Here is a 15,890-nt window from a genome sequence, read left to right as displayed (position 1 = left end):
CAAAATTTAATGTTATATTTAATTCTTACCTGGATTCATAACTGGCATACCCGCATTGTAGGGATAAGGATACATGCCCGCCATCATGCCCGTTTGGTTCATAAAAACTGGTGGTGGCGCCATCATGCCACCAGCGCCATGGTGATGTGGCAACATATAGCCGGCGCCAACATTGAGTGATAAATTTGAGCGATTAAGCTGTTGCTGTGAGTTGAATTGATTACCCCATTCCGCGCTCGGCATATTCATTGGCATGCGTTGTTGATGGGCATGCCAGGCATTGGGCTGTGGGCTGGCACAGGTTGCGCAGTTCAGATGAGCCATGGACTGAGCCTGTGGAGAAGATTGCGTGAATTCGTTAATTCTTTATTTAATTCTGATGAGGGTGTTTTCTTAAACCATCGAAGATGAGACAATACATAAGTTATGAACAAGTTCATGTTGGTCAAAGTCTTGTTCGAGTGTCCGTCCATCTAATTTTGGTCTCTAAGCTAACTCCCTTAGTATTAATTGATAAGGTAATCGTCACGAATCTCCAATGGCTTGACCAACTTAATTCAAAAGAGACTGACTGCCTAAATTTAGCTGATCCGGCGAAGTAGAGCTTTTTCCATTTACGGCTTAATGGACTTTTCTAGTTTCACCAGATCGGATCGGATTTTTGTCTAAATCCAATTTTAGAAGAGTTTCTCCATCAAAACGAAATTTTCCCTCGAATTATGTTTGGTAGTATTGTTCACTGCTTCTACGGTTTGACCTACCCGACTCAAAACTAGACTAAAACTTTTTAAATGAAAGTAGTTTTCGCTCGTCCGATAAAGTAGAGGTTGTTCCATAAAAAAGTAGAGCATGTTCTACAGCTTGACGGGTTTTTTTGTGCCATCAGATAGGACCTTTGTCTAAATCCAAATTTTTTGCGTCAATGGAATTTGGTAGCATTGTGAGATCTGACTCAACGAATCTACAGTTTGATCCAACCAACTCAGTTATAAAACTAAAACTCTCTAAATGAAAATAGTTTTTTCTGGTCCGGTGAAGAGATCTTGGCCGCTTTTTCCAGTCTCATTCTCATTTTTTTCCATATCCAGTTCTACAACGGGTTTTTCTTTAAAGCGAGTATTTTGTCGCAAAGGATCAGAATAGTATTGTCAGATATAGTTTAATGGTTCTTGATCCACTCAACTGAAGAACGAAAAAAGTCTCTAAATGATAGCATTGATTCGGAGAAGCAAGGCTTGTTCAATACACGGCTTGATGGACTGATCTGAACGGAAGAATCTGAAGAGACTGGATCGGAATTTTTTTATTAATATGAATTTTTTTGGGTCAATGAACATTGATAGTACTATGAGATCTGGTTCTACGCATTGCATAAGAAAGTCTAATAAAGTTTCTTCTAAGAGTAATTTCTTGATTATTGATATACGGATTACTGAGAGCACTTCAAAAAACTTAACACTCTAGTTCTTACTCACCTGCTGCATCGGATTATTCATCCACGCATGCTGTGGCTCTGGCGCGCGTCGATTTATGTGATTCAAATTGAAGACGGACGTGCTCATGCCACGTGTGCCCAATTGACCATTGGCGCGTTGCTGTTGTGCCGCGGACGTATGCATCTGCCGTTGATTAAACATATTGTGAAAATGTGTATCATCCGTGAGGTCAAAATGAGATGAATTGATCCCGGACGACATGCTGCCTGAGCGAAAATGTGATGGCGACGGTGAGATGGTTGACCATTGATCGAATGAGAGGTTCTATATGGTGGTTGTGTTGACAAGGTGTGTGGCGTTGTTGTTGTTTGTTGTTGGTAGTGGTTGGTGACACAGTGGAACATATTTATGTACAGACGCACGAACATAAATGAAACAAAAACAATAACAAACGAATTAGGGCTATGTATGTACGTCACGAACATGTGGACTTCTGATGGAGTGCCTGAGTTGTTTAAATGAACACCACTTTTACCGGCGTGTACAAGCTGATGATGTTGGGAACTTTGTATATAAGCCTAACACTTTATATTTACCTGATCTGTAACAGAACCGCTATGATCTGTGTTGCCCTTCAGACTTTCCTCTTTGTGTTGACGATAGCGTTGCTGCAGCAAGGTCATACGATCCAATGTGGCGCTAGCCTTACTCTTGATCTTCTCCAATGTGACGGACGGTGGACGTTGTATGCTATCGAAGACCGACTTGGGTGTGACCGAACGTGACGATGTGTGCTCGCTGGTCGGCGTCTTCGGTGTATCGGGTAAAGGGCGATTCATCAGATTCAATCCGCTTTTGAGTGAACTAACGCGATCCTGCCAGGAGGTGCTCCTCAATGAGGGTGTCGGCGAGGGCGGTATTGGCAGCGTATTCGTGTTGACCTAATTGGAATTGAGGAGTGGCAAATTGTGCAAAGTACACTTAAAACAATTGGATGTTGTTGTGTTGTTGGCTGATATCCAAAACTCAGCGTACAAATGCATGTACGAGTATTACGGTATGAGAAGAATTCAATAATTTGAGCTTTGTTTTGAGTTCGAAATTGAAAATTTGAATTTTTTATTGACACACACATTTTCAAGGCGTTGCTTGAGCAAACTTTGACAATTGTGTTAGTGCTTGGTAAAAATGTTTAGCGCCAAAAATAGTAAAAGTAGAACTATGTACATAAGATATAATCATTTTCATAGAATGCAGCAAATTAATACGCTAAATTCTGGTCAAATAGTTTCTCGAGGTAAAAGGCAGTATTATAAATAATATTTTTTGTTTTATTAAAGCGTTGTGATTTGGCGCTTGCGCGCTCTGTTTTATGGAAGCTTTGTGTAAAACGTCGTGGAGAGATTAAGATTTTAGTTTATTATTTTCTTTTCATATGAGGCTTTTATTTATGACTTGGTACCGAAATCGCTTATGAAATCGTGCAGAAGCGTACCTGTTCCTTGCGCGGCAGTAGTGGTGTAAATCCGCGTGCCTTGCGTCTTGGTGGCGCCACCGGTGGTGTTGGTCCATTTTGTCCGGGTAAAATTTTCGGCGGCAATGGTGGACGGCTTTGGTCAATGGCCTAGTGGAGGACAGGATGGAATGCACAAACATATTAATATATAGTGAAATATGTAAGAAAGTTCTTATGGTCGACTCTTTATTCTAAAATCTATAAACTATTTTATAATCTATAATCTATAATCTTTAATCTATAATCTATAATCTATAATCTATAATCTATAATCTATAATCTATAATCTATAATCTATAATCTATAATCTATAATCTATAATCTATAATCTATAATCTATAATCTATAATCTATAATCTATAATCTATAATCTATAATCTATAATCTATAATCTATAATCTATAATCTATAATCTATAATCTATAATCTATAATCTATAATCTATAATCTATAATCTATAATCTATAATCTATAATCTATAATCTATAATCTATAATCTATAATCTATAATCATGCAAAATATCACATTTTTCAAATTTTGTAGATAAAGAGTAGGCATCTCTGACTGAATGTTCCCTAGTGAGCTCATGTTGAACTAAACGAAATTTTTTTAAAGATATTATAGAAGATTTGCGAACCCAAATGGGCTTCACTTGATGATGTTTGTATTTTTGGCAGTCATCATGAGGACGAAGACTTGTTGCCCTTGAACTCATCAATGGAAACAGATCACTTAAACACTTTCGATTTCACGCTACCGGTCGAACAGTTTGCTCAAGGATGAACACACAATTTTTTTTGAAAAAATCTTTATTCTCAATGAGCATAATTTCAAAATTTTGCACCAAAACTCGAGACATTTTTGATTGTTGTGAAATCAAAACGAAAAATACTTTAGGGAAACCAGAGAACATTTTGGCGTTGCAATTTCCTGAGAGACACTGAGGTTCTATCGAAAATTATTTGAAGAATATCGACTGGCTTACTTTGAATGATTTTAACCTTAATTGTTGTGTCTTTCTTTATGAAAATATCAAAGGGAAAACTATAGGTCATTATCGGTTATACAAGTTCTAGAGATCCCCCAGCATTTTTCTCCAGTCCTTTATGTAACTAAATAATATATTTACAGAAAAAGTGACTACAGGTAGTTATTGGCTGTAAAACTACCCGTCAGGTTCTAATACTTTTCCACAGATTATAATACAAGTATAATCAAATACCAGAGTTTATAGATGGGTTTTGGCTTTTTAGTTCAATAGACCTTTGAGATATCGAAGATTTACATGATATTCAGAACGACATAACCGAATCGATTTGATTTGACCTTGAGGTATACGATTTCATTCGAAAAAACTTAATCGAATTCTAAAAAATCGATAAAGATAGTTATAAAGATCAAAATAAAAGATACATTCTATTGGACTTGCTTGTTTTCACTGCTGGAAAATACTCACAACATTTATGTAAATTTTTAAAGATTCCTTACAATTGCTGATTTCCTAAAGTAGATCTTAGATCCCATTACGAAACATCTAAGTCTACCATCTATATAACACTACTCCTCGTTTGAATTCTTGTTTAGAAAAGTACATGCAAGAATACTTTGATCTCCGTCTAAGGTTTTCTCGGTAATTTCTTCTAAAAGTCATTCGATAGCGAATAAAAATATTCTATACTTTCATACGTCGGATAAAAACACAACAACATTGGAGAGAATTATAACGAAGTACAAGAAGGTGCTGACAACTTTTATCAAAACTTCGAAGAATCTACAATTTCTTTTCACTTAGATATATAGTATATACCAACCTTTCGCACGTGCGTACGCCTCTTGGGATGCTTATGAAACATATCGTCACATGAAGCGCAAAAGATCTGCTGTGCGCACTCCTCACATGTGACCCAGGGATTATGCGAACCGCAGAGCGTACATTTCAGTTTTGCATCTGTAAGAAGTCAAGCCAAAATCAATAAAGCAATACTTAAAATGATATGAGTTTTCTGGGTACCTGGTGTGCTTGGAGTTTTCGAACGACTGCCCGCTTTGAGAACTTCATTCGAGTATTGCTGGCCAGAGAACTCGATAACTTCGTAATCGGGCTCGGGTAGATTTTTTGTTTTCGGTGGCAATACTGGCACTTTGAGGGTATTTTCCGACGTCGTGGGTGATGGTGGCGGTGGTGGTTTCGGGCCGATGCGATCGTGGGTTTCCGTCTTTAAAATATATGGCACATAAAAATATAAAATAATAATTGGAATATGTTCAGAATAATTATAGTTACGTACCACCCATTTTGGCATAGTCAAGACATTACGATTTAGTTTGGTTGAAAAAGTGTTCGCGTTCGAATGCGTCGCCATATTTCTATCTAGTCGAGTCAAACTGTCTGAAAATAGATGCGCAAACAATTTCATGAGTTCATCTTTAATACATACATACATATATATATATAGGATGCAATAGGGTGTAGCGCAGCATACAACATACAACATTTGCATCTGTTGTGTTGTTGTCAAATTGTTCTATATAATTAAAAATAACTTTTATATCTGATCGTAAAAGTTTTGGACACAATTTTAATGTGCTGCTGGATGCTTATGAAGTTCCATGGCATATCTAGTATCGCTTCATAAGTGCGTGTATACATACATTTATATTTATGTGTGGTTTATAGCCAGGCAACTTTGTAGCGCTGACATAATTTGCTTTAAGTGCAAACAAGTGGTGCGTCCATTTTGATTTTTTTTCTCGTAAAATATCGTTTTCTCAAAAAGTATTATAATACGAATTTTTTCCGTGAACTACTTGTTCAAGCTGGCTGGAATCAGTTAGAAGGGAATTCTGATAAAGAAAAAACTAAAATAGAACTAGCCATAACTGATCCTTAGCAGTTGCCACTTTGGAGATTACGTGCTTTGAGCAAAGTTATGAGAAAACGAAAGGGCTCCAACTACTCTTTAATTCAATTCAAGAGAGCATAACTCTATATTTTTCAGTAAGTGATGTCTGTTGGAGGACTGAATCACATGTATAACTTCATACCAGTGAGGAAAGTTCTCTGAGCGCCAATCACTTGAGAGTGGCCAAAAACGATTCTTTTACATATGGCTCAAGCGACCACGACTTCCGGTCTTAAAAAAAGTATCCTCTGAGTAGCCAGAAAAACATCCGTTTGAAGGCGAGCTAACGTGAGAAGGCCAAACATCCCTATCCAAGTTTGTGCGCTGGATTTGTGACCCGTCACGTAAAAAAAACATCATTAGTGGTCAACAGCCTCGGATGAGAGACCCCCCTCTTGATGACTATCACAACAAACGCATTAAGGATTACGATTTTAGGGCATGCATCTGAAAAGTCCGATCCCTTAATTGGAAGGATGCCGCTGCCAAACTCATTGAAGTTCTCGTAAGAGTAAAGGTCGACATTACCGCCATCCAAGAAGTGCGATGGACGGAACAAGGGCTGAAACGAGTAGGTCCTTGTGGCATTTACTACAATCGCTATATGAAGGAATCCAAATTCGGTTTGGAGTTCGTGGTGGGAGAGAAAATCCGGAATACGAACATCTAACCATAATCCGAATCAAAGCGAAGTTCTTCAACATATCGCTGATTCGCGTCCATGCCCCGACGGAAGAGTACGACGATATGGCCAAAAATGTCTTCTATGAGCGCTTGGAGCGAAGCAAACTTTAATACAAGGTGAGCAAAAGGGGTATTTTTGGCAAAACGGTCTGTAAACTCATCCCCAATATGAAACATCCCCAAATGTGTTGAGGCTGATCGACTTCGCCCGGGCCAAAATAGTACTAGACTCCAGCATAGAAAATTCATCAAGCTACCTGGCTGTTACCGGATCGAGAAGCCATCATGTTGTGATAGACGGAAAACACGTCTGTAGTGATTTAGACGCGCGTACGCTCCGAGGTCATAACATTGACTCGGACCACTATCTTGTTGCAGCGAAGATATGAACCCACCTATGTGCACCAAATAACGCACGTCAACAAATACAAAGAAGGTTCGACGTGGAGAAGCTGCAATCACAACAGATTTTTCCTTTAATTTTTTTATGTTCGTGAAGTTTAATATCCATATAACAGTTAGTGCGTGTAAGTTTGTCCGGCGATTTTTGCCATGGAAAAAAATTAAACAACATGTTTGCCAAAAATTTCGTGTTTCGAATGGAATCACCGCTACGGAATCGGTGCAGAAGTTTTTTGGGGAATTTTCTTTATCACCAACAAAAGGCTTTGAGTGGCACAAAGCATTTATTGACGGTCATAAAGCCATCGAAAACTTGCCACATGCGAGTCGTCCATCTCTGTTGATGACAATAATATCAGAAAAGTTGAAGAAACTTTGCTTGAAAATCGTCGTCTTGGCATCAGAGAGATAGCAGAGTATCTAAACATCTCTTATCGATTTGAACATTTTGGTTAATGTCTTGGATATGAGGTCGAGTAGATGTCGCAAAAATGATGCTTGACATCGTAGCTGAGGACCCTACATTCTTCAAACCCATTATAACTGTTGACAAGACATGGGTTTAAGAAAATGACGTCGAAACTGTACAACAATCTAGCGATTAATCTCTAAAAATGACGAGAAATCGAAAAAAAAACACAACAAAATAAGTCAAATATCAAAATGATGCTCATCGGTTTCTTTGACTGATTACCGTAGTGTGATTCACAATGAATTCATTCCACAGAGTCAAAGGGTTAATAACGAATACATTTCGGTTCTTTGGCGGCGTCTACGTGAAACAATTCTTCTTAAAAGTGAGTGTGACTGACTTTTTGGGCAAACACGAAATGCTATCGCTCAGCCAGTGTATTCGCCAGCCTTGACTCCTTGTGACTTTTACCGAAAAATCCTTTCGAGGAACCCGCCATTAGTCAATTGAAGTCTTTAAAAGCCATTTGTGGAAGGCACTGAAGACCATTCCAGCCGCAGCTTTTAACAAGTATATAGAAAATTTAATAACAATAATAATGGTTCGTATTGAAGAACATACAATTTTCTTTTTCTTTTATAGTTCGAGTAAAATTTATATTTCGAGTACACAGGATTTAAAGGTTGTGAAAAACTTTCTTAAGAACCCGCGATGTGATAGTGGCCACAAAGGTCGTTATTCAGTAACCTACTTTAAATTTATATAAAATCCTTTAAAACCATTTGAAATTTTATTGATACTAATAAGGAATTCTAAGCGTAACTCAGAGCAGTAAATTGCAACGAAAAATTCGGCGAACTTCTTGAGAATTTTTCGAGGAATTCCTTTTTTATACCCTGAACAGTTTACCACTAAGTTTATAACACTGTTCGGTCTATCTGTGTGGTAAAAACGCGGACTGGTCTCTCAGTATTTCAGATATCGAGCGAATAATTTGTATAAGTCCGCTTCTCCTCATGAAGCTGCCCATTTCTTGTAATCGCCAATATCCGATATATCTGTCATACAAACTGACCGATCAAAATCAAGTCCTTTTCATGTTTAATGTCTTAAATTGCTGCAAAAACCAAGAGTTGTCGGCTCATAATTTCGGCATCTTTTTACGAATACCTTCGTGCAAATGGCAAATAATACTCATGTAGTATTCCTTGTTGACAATTTGTGCAATCAAAAGGAGTTCGGAGTGCACCATACCTCGATAATCGAAAAAAAAAAACTGTCAACATAACTTCATTTTGACCTACTTTGATGTGGTTTTTTCGGCTTTGGCTAACATTTTCCACGATATATTGATTAATATTATAATACGTTTCCTGATATCCTGGTAGTCGGAAAGCTGTGTTTCACAGACGTTAACGCGACACTGTTTTTCGAAAAAATTGGGTGATTTCGGAACAAATCGTACTTTCACTTTTCTTAGGCCCAAATAATTTTTCAAAATTATTCTTCCGATATTCCAACGATGCTAGTAAGATCTCTGATTGTTAATCGTTGATTTTCGTGCACCAATTCCTTTATTTTATGGGTGTGTTGATCATCAGTTGATGTTGATGGCCATGCTGGACGTGGTTTGTCGTCAGCATGTTCTCGACCTTCTTTGAATAATTTGTGCCAATCAAAAACACTCCGTGGAACCCTCGCGACAAAAAAATTATCATCGCCGGTTTTTTCCAACACAATCTGAAAGTTTCGAAAATTTGATTCCAAGTACAAAATTTAATGGAACTTCTTTGTTGAATAATTTCACTCATCGTAAAAATCGCCGAATGCACTTCACGAACTTCAGCAACAGAAGCGTATACTAACACTAATGATTATTTTGATGTGGCATTTTGCACATATTTTACTGAAAGTCACGTCAACTTAGAAAAAGAATATTTCAACTAATGAAGTTTTGCGCAAAATTTTAATTTAAAAAATCTTACTATTTTTTGGCCACAGTAGTAGTTTTTCGAATCATTTTTACTCTATTTGACTTCAAATCCTTATCGATGAAATATTTGCCAACACATTTCATTATGAATTACTTGCGAAACAATTATACAAATGACTGAATTCGATTTTTATTTTGTTTGTTATTTCATGTTTTAGAAAGTGGTCATTGCTCTTGCGATTATGTGTACATCTCTCAACATATGCATTGAAAGGAATTTAATGTGTGGACCAAAAACATAACTTCACTACCACAACACTATAAACAAAAGTGGCAGAGACAATAGAGAACGTCTATAAATACATAGTATGAAAGCATATAAACATACATACATACATACACACACAAATATTTGTGGCACGCTACTATTTCGAAACGTTTGTGACGCAAATTAACAAATGCGATCAATCGTCTGATCTCTCAAAATATAATTTGCAAGAAATATTCGAAGGTGTTCATATTTATTTTTATATGACTTTTATTGCGGTTTGTATAAATACGTGAATGTGAGTGTAAATTTTGATGACGTTAAATATATATTATATAAATACACAGCTAGAAACAGGTTCCACGGAGGGGCAATCTCAGTTTGGGGAACAAGAACAAATCACACGGTGATAAATCTGATGAATACGGTGGTTGATCGGTGGTATTCATTGCGTTTTTGGTTTTAAATTCGGTCAAAATCGTGGTTCGATGCGATGATGCATTATCATAGTCTAAAATCCATGAACTGCTATTTCACAATTCCGGTCTTTTTCGAAGGATGTTCTCTCGCAAACACCTCTATACGTCCAAATAGAACTACTTATTGACCGTATGTCTCTCCGAAACAAATTTATGATGCACAAAACCACAAATATCAAAAAAAAAAAAAAACAATGAGCACCACCTTGATTTTTTTTTTGGTTTCGACTCCGGCTCATTTTTTCCCTCCATTCCGATGATTGTTGACTTATTTGCATTTCAAACTCATAAACCCATGTCTCATTGGCAGTTACAATGCGAAATATACAGCAAAATCATTCGAACGGAGTCGATACAGATTTCGAGCTCTCTTGCCATCTCTCCTATACTTGCCTGAAGATTTTCAAGCATCATACCCCTCACTTTTATATATTTTCATCAGTTGAAGAGGTCGAAGGTCGTCCAGAACGAGGCATCTTTTCAACGATCTCTCGACTGTCTTTGAAGGCTTTGTACCACTCGTAGGCTTGTGTTTTTGATAAAACTAAATCACCGTAAGCCTTACCTAACGTTCCTAACAATTCCGCACATTTGGTTAGAAATGCAAAATTTGAGACAAACTCCTTTTTCGGTATTTTTATCCATTGTAAAAATCGCAACGCAATACTGAGGTGTACCGATTTAAGCAGCTGCTGTTCACAAACTGGTGGACAGATCGCGCTCATAATTGATATAGTAATTAAGGATAGTCCTACTGATTGCTGACTTTAATGGTTATATGTCAAGAAAATGGTATATTAAGAAAAGAGCTGTGTTACAAAGCCAAAGTCGAACAACATCCACGTTTATGTCATTAATAACAAAAAATCGAGAGTCGAGAACGCGTTGACGTCGAACCACGTCGTAAGACAAAGGAATTAGTGTTTGAGAATCGAACATATTCAGTGAGAGATCTTACTGGCATCATTGGAATATCGGAAGGACCAGTGAAAACAATTTTGAAAGATCATTTAGGCCTAAAAAAAGTGAATGCACGATTGGTACCAAATTAACTAAATTTTTTCAAAAAACAGTGTCGCCTTAATGTCAGTGGAATAATGCTTTCCGACTACCAGAATGTCATGAAATGTATTATTACTGGTGATAAGTCTTGGATCTATGTTTATACCCGGAAACAGATGATCAATCGGCCGAATATCGTGGCAAAAGTGAGCCGAAGCCGAGTAAACCACATCAAAGCAGGTCAAAAATCAAGATTATGTTGACAGTTTTCTCCGATTATCTAGGTAAGGTGCACTCCGAATTCCTTCCGACCGGCCAAACAGACAACAAGGAATACTATTCAGTGTTATGAGTCTTTGTCCGAAGCTATTCGTAAAAAGAGGACGGAATTATGGCCCGGCCACTCTTGGGTTTTGCACTACGATAATGCCACTTCGCATACTGTATTGATTCTTCGTGAGTTTTTCGTCAAATTTTCAACCAATGTCGAGCTGCAACTACCATATTGGCTTGATTTAGCTCCATGTGACTTCTGACTATTCAGCAGGGAAACCGTTTTGAGTCAACTGAAGACCTTAAACGTGAATCGCTACGCGCATTATAGTTTATTTTGCTAAGTGAATTCAATAACTGTTTCGAGAATTGGAAAAAACGTTGGCACAAGAGTAGTGGGGCATTGGGAATTACTTGAAGTGGACGGCATAGAGTTTGCAGAATAAATTAAGAATTTTAAAATTAAGAACAAAATCTTATTATTTTTTGCTCACAGTAGAAAATTAATTTTTAGCATAACAAGCGGAGTTGATTTAGCAATATCCGTTTTAGAGATATCACTTTGAAAATTTGCGAACGTCACATCATCATTTCTTGCCCAAAGCATTACTATAATATCTGAAAAAATTTTCTAGATCGAAGGACTATAGCACATACATAGCTGCCATACAAACTGTACTATGAGAATCCAGTTTTTAAGAGAAACATTTTTTTATTTGACAAGATACCTACCCAAAATTTAGCATGGATTTTTATCTAAAGCATTACTTTAATATTTGAAGCTGACGTAAAGGTATGTTAGCTACGCGCAAGCCGCGAAGCTGGCCTCAAATACACCTGCAGGCATTTCCAGAGTCAACATCTACGTAGCCAGAGAAGCAGTAATCAAGGCACTAACCTCGTACCGCATATCGGCCAGAAGTGTCATGGGAAGCAGGGTAGCAGTGAAAAGTGTTGGCAGAAGAAAGCAAACTTACTTCTACTGGGTGCTAGGCTACAAAGCCATCGAGGCCATTGAAATAATGGATGAGATTGCCATGATTGTATGGCTAACATCCGAATACGTGATCAATATTGGGAAATCCATGCATTGTCCGTACGACGATCTCGACAGAAGCATGGTGAAGAAAATCAAACTAAAACTGCAGAAGTAATGTGCAAAAACGGTATATCGGAAGTACACAAAATTCTTATTGGTACTCGATAGAAGAGACTGTAGGTACATAATGGGAATACTAATTAGTCACTAGTGGGGACAGACGCCCGCAAGATGTATCTGACAGAAGGAGATGACTGCAGGAAATGTCTAGAGCAAGGCATGATACATTGGAAAAGGCATAATATACCCTGAACAGAGTATTTTAACTTTGTCACGAAGTTTGTAACACCATGAAGGAAGCTTCGGAAACCCTATAATGTATATATATAAATGATCAATATGTTGAGCTGAGTCGATTTAGCCATGTCCGTCTGTCCGTCCGTCTATCCGTCTGTCTGTATCTATACGAACTAGTCCCTCAGTTTTTAAGATATCGTTTTGAAATTTTGCAAACGTCATTTTCTCTTCAAGAAGCTGGTCATTTGTCGGAACTGCCGATATCGGACCACTATAACATATAGCTGCCATACAAACTGAACGGAAACAAGTTCTTATATGGAAAACTTTCACATTTGACAATGTATCTTCACGAAATTTGGTATGGATTATTTTCTAAGGCAACAAAGTAATCTCCAAAGAAATTGTTCAGATCGGTTAAGTATAGCATATAGCTGCCATACAAACTGAATGTTCGGAATCAAATACTTGCATGGGAAACTTCCTCAGTTGACGATATATCTTCAGGAAATTTAGTATGAGTTATTGTTTATAGAAATAATGTTATATCGGGAGAAATTGTTCAGATCGGCAGACTATAGCATATAGCTGCCATAAAAACTGAACGATCGGAAGCAAGGGCTTGTATGGAAAACTTTCGAATTTGACGTGGTATGTTCACAAACTTTGACATGGATTACTGCTTAAGGTAATAATATAATCTCCAAAAAAAGTTGTTCACATCGGATTACTATAGCATATAGCTTCCGTATAAACTGAACACATAGGCACTAAAAGAAATGCACCTGTGAAAGGTGTATTAGCTTCGGTGCAGCCAAAGTTAAATTATTCTTGTTTTTCTTGAATTTTACAAAATATTTTTCTGTATGAAAAAGTTAGCAACTTTAAAAGAACCTAAAATAAAAGCAAAATATTAACGCTAAAAATCAATCTGGAGATGAATGAATAGGTATGTTAAAATTAACAACAATTTATTTATTCTTTCATCTTCCAAAATCATTTCTTCACAAATTGACCAACCCTAATATTTTCTATTTATTTTCAGCTATTTATCACATTTTCTAACGAAAAAAATTCTAATGTAAGAAAGACAAGAAATTCTTTACCAAATTTCATATATACAGACATATGTATGTATGAACAGTTTATATAGGCAATATAACTCAATTAAATGTGAGCGCCATATAGCGGCGTATTGGCCATCAATGACAAAATCTTAATTTTGTGCTGAGGAAGTCAATTAACAGCTGCTGACAACGTTATGAAGGTAGCCAAATATATTTAAATTTAGCGCACTAATAACAATAATGTGCATATTTAGCAATATATACGGCAATATATGCATATGTATTTTGTATAATACATATCGTCACTTAAAACGTAAAATAACGTATCATAAAAAATCGAAATTGAGTTTTTTATTGCTTATGATTCACTACGTCATACCTACATGTACATATATGTAGGTAGCATAAAATTTTCAGTTTCCGTTGTCAGATATAACCGATACATAACCATTTTATAACCAATATGTAACTAATATATAACCATTTTATAACCAATATGTAACTAATATATAACCAATATGTAACTAGTATGTAACCATTTTATAACCAAAACTCAAGTTTTGTTTCAGTATGAGTGTTTTCCAATATATCGTTTTTTCTTCGCCTGTAAACTTATGAAAAGTGATTTTACATTATTTTGAATTTTAGGTGACGATATAAATATGTATAGTATATTAGACGCCTAGCTAAATCAGGTAGTGTAAAGCTTTACACCCGGCAACCACTTACCCGCTATTTGTGCCGCTACTTCCTTAGTTGTCTTAACAAATTTTTGTTTGCTTCCTCGCCAAAATGCAATTTATGCTTGTTGTTGTCGTGTTTTAATCAAGCAACGCGCACCAATACACACACACATACACTAATTAATCAAAATACACACAAATTCGTTGACAGGCAATACACATTTAGAGTTGCCAGTATCTGTTTGCTTGTTGTTGTATTTGTGTAGTTTAGCTTTGCTTATACGCGTGTGTGTGCGTCTGTGTGTTTATTTGCCACACTAATTCCCAAAATATGAACAAGATGTGCAAGTTAAGTTAGTCAGCCAGCGAGCCAGCCAGATAGCCAAGCAGCCAAACAGCCAGCCCAGGGAGGTGCTGCTCTGTGTTATTTTTGAAAATTTTCTGTGCTATTTTTAAAAAAAAATTTCACGATTTCAAATGCGTTGCATGAAGTTTTCGCTTTTCCAACACCAACAATTGCACACAAAATGCAGAATTTATTAAGTTCACTTGCAAGTCTTGCACTACACTGCACTTACATACACACACATATGTATGCGTGTGTGATTGACTATATACGCCTCGTGTGTGTGTATGTGTGTATGGAGTGTTCCAAAACGTGCTGCAATGCTGATTGACAAGCGAATGCACATACACAACACTTCATATAAGTTGCTATAGTTGAGTTGAGTACATATGTATATATATGTTTATATATTTAATATATGTATATACGGATATTCCGTAGCTATTTATATATATGTATATACTTATATGCGTATGTAAGACGGCGCTGTGGTGCGTGTGTCAACACTTTCCAAAAATAAATTTTTCCACCAACTTTTTTCCGTTAGTTTTGTCACAATTTTCAACAACTTTTATTACCGTTACACGCACGCGTTTCATTAACTTTTAATTACAGCACTTTTTCACTGGCGAAAATTTTTATTAAACTAAAGATATTTTAGTCGATCTTAATCGGCACAACTGCAATTATTTGGCAGCCAAAGTGGCGAAACAATGTCAAACGCTTACATAACGCGCGTTTCTAGCAAGCAAGCAAGGCACTGCGGCGCGTTTGTCGTCTGCTTCCGTTTGCTCGGCGGCTGGTCGATTTCTGGTTTTTCACTTGATCTCGTTGATCGTCGTCTCGATCGTCGTTCTTCCACTCACAAACTGAATGTATTGTCGGTTTTCGCATGCGATGTTTCCCCCAAAAATTTTAATGCTCACAATTTCTTTATATTCTTTTTATTGTATTTCAAATGGTTGTCGTTTGGGTGTCGGTGAGGATGAGCAATACCGCAGCGTAGCCGGAAAATTGAAAATTCGCTCACGTTGTGTTTGTCAACTGAACGACCATGGCTGGTCCATTGGCCAACAGCCATAGCAGCCGGTCTGTATGTTATATCCGTTCTAGTTGGCGTTGTCGGCGGTTTTGTATTTGTTGTTACAA

At 37.0% G+C, this 15,890-nt stretch overlaps 1 protein-coding gene across 6 annotated transcripts in view; it reads right to left on the bottom strand.

Moving 5' to 3' along the window:
* The window catches only part of LOC126752056 (E3 ubiquitin-protein ligase lubel), a 28,671-nt gene extending 13,076 nt beyond the window's left edge, over window positions 1-15,595 (bottom strand). For 2 of the 6 annotated variants that reach the window (XM_050462595.1, XM_050462598.1), the window contains exons 1-8: window positions 14,442-15,595; window positions 5,242-5,342; window positions 4,965-5,169; window positions 4,765-4,901; window positions 2,932-3,060; window positions 2,033-2,377; window positions 1,476-1,760; window positions 30-333 (exon numbers count right to left, since the gene is read on the bottom strand). In XM_050462595.1, coding sequence (XP_050318552.1) covers window positions 30-333; window positions 1,476-1,760; window positions 2,033-2,377; window positions 2,932-3,060; window positions 4,765-4,901; window positions 4,965-5,169; window positions 5,242-5,316 — 1,480 coding nt within the window. In that variant the 5' untranslated portion in view covers window positions 5,317-5,342; window positions 14,442-15,595. The other 4 variants (XM_050462597.1, XM_050462596.1, XM_050462599.1 and 1 more) reach the window with 4 other exon arrangements.
* Window positions 15,596-15,890: the final 295 nt, after the last annotated feature.

Source organism: Bactrocera neohumeralis, chromosome 3, assembly GCF_024586455.1.
Source record: "Bactrocera neohumeralis isolate Rockhampton chromosome 3, APGP_CSIRO_Bneo_wtdbg2-racon-allhic-juicebox.fasta_v2, whole genome shotgun sequence".
Classification (NCBI taxonomy): Eukaryota; Metazoa; Arthropoda; class Insecta; order Diptera; family Tephritidae; genus Bactrocera; species Bactrocera neohumeralis.
Note: the sequence above shows the minus strand (reverse complement) of the source record. Positions and strands in the feature narration are given on the sequence as shown.